We start from the raw sequence: 9169 nt of genomic DNA on the forward strand, positions 1-9169 counted from the left end.
CTCCAGACGGGGTTTTGGCGCCCCCTCTGGTGCTGCGCCCCTATGCATTGCATACGCTGCATACCCACTTTTTGCGCCTCTGATCCAGGTCCTTCACCGCCCCCCATCAGAGAAGATGTAGGAAAGAACAAAAGCTGGTTCTTAATCAAATCCTAATGAGTCAGACTGAAAGTGTCATGGAGTCATCAGCCTCATGACGTTAACATCGACATGAAAAAATAAATATACCAAATCTAATCAAAACATAAATAAATGATAAATTCCTTATTGTTATCGCCTGTAAAATATATTTCTTCATTTGCCTTTTCCCACAAAAAAAGCTTTTAGGTATTTTTCTTATTTATTAACCACACTTTGTACACTGAATGGAGTAAGTCAATGTGAGACAACATGCTAGTGATTCCCCACATGCTACTGACAGCATTTAGGGTAATGTTAGCAATTTGGCTCATTTTTACTTGTACACTAATTTCAACATACTGAACAGCATAAGTCCATGTTACTCAACATGCTTGTGACTCCCCACATGCTATTGAGTACATTGCAGCTTACTTTAGCAATGATGCTAATTTGTAGCATCAGAACGCAGGGTTCCAACCGACAGGCTCCATTTAAATTTCTTCAGAAATTTTCTAGTTATTATTACTGTGGTATTCTCTTTGCACTGCTCACAAAAAACAACACATACACTGATCATTCATACATTTTAGGCTGTAAAAGTATATTATTCACTTTAATTTCCCAAAAATTCAGTTGCTATCCTTCACTGTTATTTTGAATTGACTTTTTTTTTTTTGACAGCATGGTATGAGACAGATAATCTGTAGAACAAACAAACAAAACGTCTCCAACCGCCAGACGTCGTGGAAGAAAATGATTCTGCTTTCTTCAGGACTTCTGTAGGTGTTGCATCTTTTTTGTTTTTCTTTTTGTTTTTTTATGTTTTTAGATTGATTTTCAGAAACGAGGATATGGTAGTAACTATATATTTTTGCCTATTGATAAAGAGATTTTGGCCAAACTGTTTCATTGTTATTAGCATCAGAAAAAAACCTAAACTGTTTTCAGAAAGAAATAAGAAACTACACCCAAAAGTCACTTTGTCTAAGAAGCAACTATAAAATGGCTTAAGTTTAGCTGCTTTTTGTTTGTTTTACTTTTGTTTGTTAGGAGCCAACTGTTGCCAAACTACTGTGAGGATCCTATGGTAAATTTAGAAAATCCTCAGCTGAACCCAGGATCATCTTAGAAAAAAAAAATTGTTTATCTGATGTTGTAAATGTGTTAAAAGCAGAACTTAAAGATTCAACATGGAGGAATGCTGCAGAAGTAAAAATATTTATGCTGACACCTTGTATAGAAATGAAGAATGTGTGGAAAGCGAGGCCCTTGTCTTGTTAATAGGAAAGACAAATATGTTACATACTTCAAGAAAACGCCACTAAACGGAATAACAAAATAAGTACTGAATGTGTTTTAAATGCATTTCAGGTCGATGTGAGAGAGCTGCATAACTGACTCCAAGTCCACTGATCCAGTCACTCCGGCTCCACTCATTTCTCTGATCCACTGTTCCGGGGTTTGGTTGCGTTGTAGCCAACAGCCATTTAGCTCCGTAGTGCTACTGTTGTGTTCCTGTCTACATTGACTGTTAATTGGGATACCTGGACCTGGAATCTCTGGATTATCCCATCTGGTCATGGAATTGTTGCTGTTTGTTCTGTTTCCGTTCAGTCCGCAGCACTGACTGTTGACTGTGACTGTTCCCTGGTGTTTTGAAGCGTTCTCCGGGATATGACTGTGATGGCTGCTGTCCATTGAACTGGGAGCACGTTGACTCCTCAGTTAAACATTGGGGCAACTTGTCTTGATTATCATTTCTGGAAGTAAACCAACCTGTGAAGTGTACATGAATATTTACTGGAAAGGGATCCTTAACTTGGTAAGTGGTAATGTAAGACTGCGCTGTCTCTGTTAGAGGAACTTTAGTTTTGTCCTTTAGAGAATGCTAGGCTGGTATCCCCGGAGTTAGCTCAGCAGGCTAGCTGCTGTCTTTGTCTGGAGACCTGGAAGCTAAGGGACAGGATTCCGTCATCGGACACGTTTTCCTGTGACCCGCTTGTTTCTTTTGACCCTACTTGCATCTCTAACTCCAGCTCAATTATTCATTAATCGCTGCAGGTATTTAGGTGGACATGTAACTCGTGTTGTTGTTTGATTGAGAAAGTAGTCTTGGCATCAGTAAGCTCGAATTGCTTACTGTTGCCAATGTGTCATGACAAGCTTCCAATGTGTCATGTTCTTTGGTTTAGAGAGTCCTTATCTAAAGTACGACTGCTCTTTAATTGATCTAAGGAATATAAAGTCTAAAACAGCTTACACTTTACAGTCATTTGTCCGTAAATTATATTTATTACTTTGGTTCTATGATCATACACAACAAACAACAATTTACATTAACTTGAATACTACCCTTGTCTGCAACACTGATCTCATGGAATCACATGTAGTTTTACATCTTGAAAGAATGATCCATCTACCAGGCGCAGGGTATTTTTTTGTCAAACCTGACAGTCGTTACGGAAATTCTGTCAGTCTATCCGAATATGCTGCGTCCGATAATGGATGCCGTTAACCCTGTAGTGGGCCATGATTGGGCCTTGTATTAGCAGCAGAAATTCTGACGAGCACGTTCGCATGAGTCTGTACTAGACAGTCGATCTTAGTTGTTTATGTGTGATTGACGCTAATGTGGTTGTAATAAATCCTCTGTAAGGTCACGTTTCAAAGCTCGTTAGCTTTGTGGTAACATGCGGTAAAGATGTGGGGCCGACGCGTCAGCAGCAGCTACTTAGCTGCACCAGGCTAACGGGAACTAGGCTGCTTTTCTCAACGCTACGTGATGACAATGTTTCATTTACATTACCCCTAATTTCCACAGTTTCGATATACCAATGATATGAGTTCAATCCGCATAGAAAATAATATTCCAGTATTCAAAGATTGCCACTGTTGTGAATGACATAATACTCATGCCACAGACATTCTATCTCTGACTTTAATAATGCTGTGATTGCCCATTACCACGATATTCATATCTCTCTCTCTGTCTCTCTTTCTCTTTAGTGGTTAGAATAAGTGTCACTTATTAGTTGGACAAATGAAGCATCAGCTGAAATATCAAACCAATCGAATTTTATTACGATTGTCTGACCAAAACCTCAGCACTAATCTTCAACTGTGTTTTTCAACACAGTATAGCAATAAATAAATATATTTTTGACTGATTTTGCAGAAATTTTACAATAAATTGACAGTTATGAATTAGTGCAAATAAATGTGGGGATCCGCTGATTTTACATGAAACAGGAGGGATTAAGAAAAGAAGGACCTGATGAGGAAAACTCAAGTGACCCCTTTACAAGGGCTATATAACATTGAGATGACCCCACACATCCTAGGAGCCACCTCTTCACCTTCTTCATCTCCTCAGGCAGAGTTAGAACTGAGTACCCACACACAGGCTGTGAACACACTGCACTCACAGCACTGAGGATGGCACAGAATCAAATAGCACGCAGAAATGTTTTACATCAGTCTATCAGTAATGGCCATTTTGACTATTACTATTTTAAATGTTTTTTTTTCTTTTATAAACTATTTTAAATGTTCAACTTGGTTTAACGTCTGTGTCCACTTTTGTTTCTTGTGTACAGTGTTCACACATTCTTATTATGTCAGGCTGCTAATTAGTCACTCCAATCACAGTAATGTTGTATATAGAACAATGATAATACAGGTCCATATATTATTATACGCTGGTTTTAGGCCTTTTTCTCACTGAGACATTAATGTAATATTTGATCAAATTGTGTTTTGACGTCTTGTTGGGTACATCTTTTGTGACATTTATATAAAAATTTCAACAGTCCGGATGAAAAACCACTAAAGGCAACTATCCATATGCCGCCTCATAATAGAGTGACTGTCTGAAACCAAACGGATAAAATGAAACGCAAAGAGAGACAATCCCAGAATTAGTTTGTAACTGCTTTCTGCTTTTTCCAGGTGGAAAGGGGCTTTTTGAAGCAGGCGGACGATGCGGTCATTAATTCTGATCTGAGGATGAACAGCAGATTGGAGCTTTCCAAGGAGGCGCTCATCTGAGGTCTGAGATGGGTCAGCCCCTGTCTCTTCAGGTCAAGGTATCTGTTCCCTGAGTGTTTATGAACCTGATGAGACTGAAACAAGTCGAGATGTTTTTACATGACTCCTCCTGGTTTCTGAGAAATAATCTTTATCAAAGCATTCTGGAAACTATTTGCCTGGTGTAACACGGTAAATAGTTGCTGCTAGTTTATAATAATGAAAAACAAGTTACATAAACTCAAACTGGGTGAGAGTTTTTAGTTAACTCAATTGAGTTATGATCTGGAAGGTTATGATGCATTATAAATCTGACTCTTCATGATGCTCCCCTGATGCCTCCTATCCACTAACACTGCCCGGCGCCTAACCCCAAAACCTTTTAGTTTAGTGAAATGGACTAAACTCGGACAATAGAATGAAATTATAATACATAAACATTCTGTGCCATCTGAAAATGATGCTTACACAAGAAAACAATGCGTCTGATATTTGTCACTCCATTTGTAACTAAAACTGAATCCTTCTTACGATCCTCCATGAATAACTGCAGACCTGACAGGATTGTCGAGCAAAATCCATGGAGGAGCTTCACCAGGAGTGGACTTGAAATATTTCACCCTGCCTGATGGATGCAGGGTTTACCCCAGTGTATACCCCAGCCTTTACTTACGATGCCGATATATCGTGTTGCTTTCAATCTATTCATGTGTTTTTGTCCTGGCTAAGTGGTGTAAAAAAATTGCTAAAAGGTGCATAGTGTATAAGCAGATTTTATCTTTACCAGGGCTGAAATATTCAAAAGTTTTTCTTTTCTGTGAAAACTGCCAAACCACAAAGTGTCCAGGGGAGACTGTATATTAATACTCAGAGGAATCTTTCCTCCATTCATCACCATATAATATTCTAGTCTGTGGGTGAGAAGTGCTGAATTAGTTGATCACGTTAAATGGCAACCTCCAATTTGTGATTTTTGTTCTTTTACAGGAGGCGATGTGGGAAACGGTTTGGAGGAGACACAGGCTGCAGCCCTGAGCAGGTGCACTGCTGTAGGGAGGAGCACGCCCCCCCCCTCCCCCCCGCAGCCCCCTGTGGCCCTCTGGGACACTTGAACTAAGATGTCCCTCAGCAGCAGCCCTGCAGGTGGGAAAGGTGTGGACTCCAATGCGGTGGACACTTACGACAGTGGTGACGAGTGGGATATTGGTGTTGGGAATCTGATCATTGACCTGGATGCTGATTTAGAGAAGGACAAGTTAGAGATGTCAAGCAGTAAGGAAGGAGGGGCCATAGCCGCCCCTCCAGGTGCTGTAGCTGCTTTACCTGACAACATAAAGTTTGTCAGTCCTGTTGCTGCCATGCAGAGCAAAGATGGCAAGTCCAAATCGAAGCGCAGTAAAAACTCCAAAGAAAGTGGAAAGACTCCAGATGGAACTAAGAAGGAGGCTCAAAGCAGGGCCCAGGGAGACATGGCACCCCAGAACACTAACTCTACCCTAACTAAGGGGACTGATAAGTCTGGTAAAGCCTCTCGTATTCCCCCTGCTGTAAAAAAGGACAAAGATGTGGCATGCGGAAAAACTAAAAAGGAGAAAATAGAAGCTGTAGCGACAAGAATGTTCAACACTGAGAAGGAGTCTGGTGTTGCTGTTCTGCCTCTTGGAGCGCCTCGTAACAGCTCCTTCGAGAATCAACTAAACCCAGAGTTAAACCCTGTGGACCAGTTTGGGAACCTGGCTCTGGACTCTGCAGGGATTGGCCAGGCTGTTACCATAATGACGGAGCAGGAGGAGGTAGACGACACAGACTGCCGGAATCTGAAGAAAGTTGTCAGTAGTGAGAAGGTAATGCAACGTTCTGTTTCTTCCTATGGAACTGTTGTAATATTGTCAAATAGACATGAAGTGGTTTTTGGTATCTAAACTGCTTACATTTTGTTTGGGGAGCAAAATGTTAATAGAGAGCAGATGACTGAATTTGCTCAATATTAACATAGTCTGCCGTTCAGGTTATTGCCCTGTTTCTCTGAGCTATTGCAACAGAAAACATCAACCTAAGCAATAAATTAGTTGTGCCCTGTATGGGCACAACCAACTCTGTACTGTATGGGCACTGCCCTGTATGGTAACGGAATGCTTTTGCAGTTTTCTGGAAGTTTGTTCCAGATTGTGGTGCATAGAAGCTGAATGCTGCTTCTCCATGTTTGTTTCTGGTTATGGGGATGCAGAGCAGAACCAGAAGCAGAAGACCTGAGAGATCTGGAAGGTTGATACGATAACAGCAGATCTTTAATGTATTGTGGTGCTAAGCCGCTTAGTGATTTATAAACTAACAACAGTATTTAAAGTCTATTCTCTGAACTCCAGTGGAAAGACTTTAGTACTGATGTGCTCTATCTTCTGCTTTACAATAGCTTTATGTTGTCCCAATCCGATATTGATATCGGAAATTTGTCCAATATTAGACAAATTACGAGTATTAAATTATATAGGCCTTGTTGAGAACGAGAATCTCAATCGATGAATCATAATTTGTATTGACACTCGGAGCATAAAATCAGCCAAGAAAATCATTCAGACTTTACTTATTTTATTAACTTTCAGCGCTGAAAGGAGACGCTTTTCCATTCCACCCGAGAAGAGTTTCTAAAAAAGTCTGTGCAGCGTCTGAGGAGAAGGAGGAGGGCAACTGATTATATGAACTGAAGACACTCCCTGAAATCACACCATGTCTCTGTGGCCTGATAAGTTTCTGTTTCTCTGAGGAATGGACCTTGGTGTCTAACAGAATCAAAAATGTAACTCTTTACTATGGGCCCTTTGTCTAACAACATGTGACTCTCTCTCAGCCTTGGTAAAGCGTCTCAACAGCCTACATCTGGGATCTCAGGTAGGCATGCTGATAGAAGCATGCCGCTCCAGCATTTAGTCCTTCCCAGCGTTTAGTCTGCCCCAGCATTTCCTATTAGCTAATGATAAATGTGTCAGTTGTTGTCATTGACTATTGTTCTCTGTTTGAATATAACTTTTGTTTGAATATCACAATTTTAACATTTCACACTACAAAATAAGTAATAATGATTTGTGCTGATATTGTTTTGGGTCGATATCGTTATTGGCCAATACTCAAAGCTGCAATATTGGTATCGTATCATAAGTAAAAAAGTTGCATGGAGACTGTTATAGGATTGTAGCCCATGAAATCAGTTTTTCCCTTCAAATTTATTTGTTTCTGCATAATGTTGCTCTCTTCACTAAATTATGCTGCAGTTTTTATATTTCATCTAAAAAGTGTCCTCATCTTTAGAGGGGGACTCTTAAAATGTATAATTAAATTAATTGCAGCCATATATCAACATAAGTAACATTTTCAGTTCAAAACCCCGTTTTGCTGCTAAGTTATTGAATGAATATATATATAATTTATTAGCTCAAAATCAAAGATATTTATTGTTTTTAATCTGTTATTTAGGTTCTTCAACTGTCAGATTGGTGCAAAATTCTATTATGCATGTTCAGCTTTCCAGTGTTCCAGCAACGCCTGAACATTCCTAGAACTTCTTGACTGACACTGATGTTAGCATTGGGGACGTCTTTGCTGCTGCTACATGTTTAGCATTGAGATACTATTTTAGGCTAGAATAGCTTCTCTGAGGGGGGTTCAAGATGGCGGAAGAGGAGTAAGACGTGCTTCGCTTGGGCTCCCGCTCCAATTTCTTTCTGTATATGGTTTTCTACTAAATATCCTTGCTGTTTTGAACATTTGGTCTGTCTGGTCTCGACCCCTGAGTGATTCTAATCTGGAAGAGTAGAAGAATGGCGACAAACTTGAAGAAATACAAACATTCAAGCTCTGTGGCTGCCAGGCCCGATACCGCCTCGGAGCAGACTACAGCTAAAGCCGGAAGCTCAGCACCTCCTTCTCCCTCCCCCGGCGAGGCGGACGCACTCTCCTTGAAGTCTGACATTCTTGCCACTATAAAATCCGATATCTCAGCTGTGATTAAATCGGAAATAAGAGGCTTTGGCTGAAGAGTTCACCTTTACTAAAGGAGAGCCACAAGCGGTGAGAGCGGAAGTGGTTAACGGCACAATGCTACTTCGTGCTGACCTGGACCAAGTTAAACAAAGCGTCAAAGAGGTAGAAGATAGTTTATCAACCTGGTCCGATGAGATTGTTACTCTACGTACCACCGTGATGGAACTGAAAGAAGAAGTGAATGGGCTCCAAGAAAAAAGTGACTATATGGAAGGGCGCATGAGAAGGTGCACCATGCGGATCATTGGGGTTCCCGAGACGCCAGAATCCAGCTCCACTGGATAGATCTATGGCTGCTAAGCTCCACTTAGCAGCTGTGGCTAAACTCCTAGTGGAGGTGCTAAAGATGGATAAAGCACCACTGATTGACCGAGCCCATCGCACTCGAGGTGGGAACAAGTCAGGCAATAAGCCGCGGGTTATTGTCGCTAAGCTGCACTATTATCAAGACTGTGTGGAAATATTACATCGGGCCCGGAGCCGCGGTCCTGTTCGCTTTAAGGAGGCACCGATCATCATCACATCTGATCAGGGGCGCTGCAAGGAATCTTGGGCCCAATGACAAAAAATTAGAGTGGGCACTCTCGCCCCCTGCGCAGCTGCTGTTACAATTTCTTGAGTCTATAATGTGACCCATAAAAGTGTCACAATTGTTGCTTGTTTATGTTTCTAGGAAAATAATAATAATAATAAATAAAAAAATATTTTATTTATTTTTTTTTTTTTAAAGCCGGGCTGCAAGCGTCTCTGTTGCTCTTAGCATTTCACTAGCAGAGCAGATTTATTCCTAAAGTTTAGGTTTATAATGGATAGGTTTATAGTTCATGCATTTATAGCTGACAGCGCGCTGACCAATCACACAGCTGGTGCCTCTGCGCTGCCGCTGCTTTACCTCAGCGGGATCGCGGGCTGCTGCCTCCTTTCACTCAAACTGGACACAGGCTGACATGTATGGATGTTTACATCAACTTACTGTGAGGAATTG

General features: G+C 40.9%; 1 protein-coding gene across 4 annotated transcripts in view; it reads left to right on the forward strand.

The window, feature by feature from the left end:
- Window positions 1-1561: 1561 nt before the first annotated feature.
- Window positions 1562-9169, forward strand: part of LOC106941020 (zinc finger protein 609-like) — a 33270-nt gene continuing 25662 nt past the window's right edge. For 3 of the 4 annotated variants that reach the window (XM_015023937.1, XM_015023933.1, XM_015023936.1), the window contains exons 1-3: window positions 1562-1942; window positions 4069-4205; window positions 5134-5990. In XM_015023937.1, coding sequence (XP_014879423.1) covers window positions 5265-5990 — 726 coding nt within the window. In that variant the 5' untranslated portion in view covers window positions 1562-1942; window positions 4069-4205; window positions 5134-5264. The remainder of the gene's footprint in view (window positions 1943-4068; window positions 4206-5133; window positions 5991-9169) is intronic. The other variant, XM_015023935.1, reaches the window with a different exon arrangement.

Source organism: Poecilia latipinna, unplaced genomic scaffold (genome assembly GCF_001443285.1).
Source record: "Poecilia latipinna isolate Pla-1442-1.1 unplaced genomic scaffold, P_latipinna-1.0 Scaffold3458, whole genome shotgun sequence".
In the NCBI taxonomy this organism is placed as follows: Eukaryota; Metazoa; Chordata; class Actinopteri; order Cyprinodontiformes; family Poeciliidae; genus Poecilia; species Poecilia latipinna.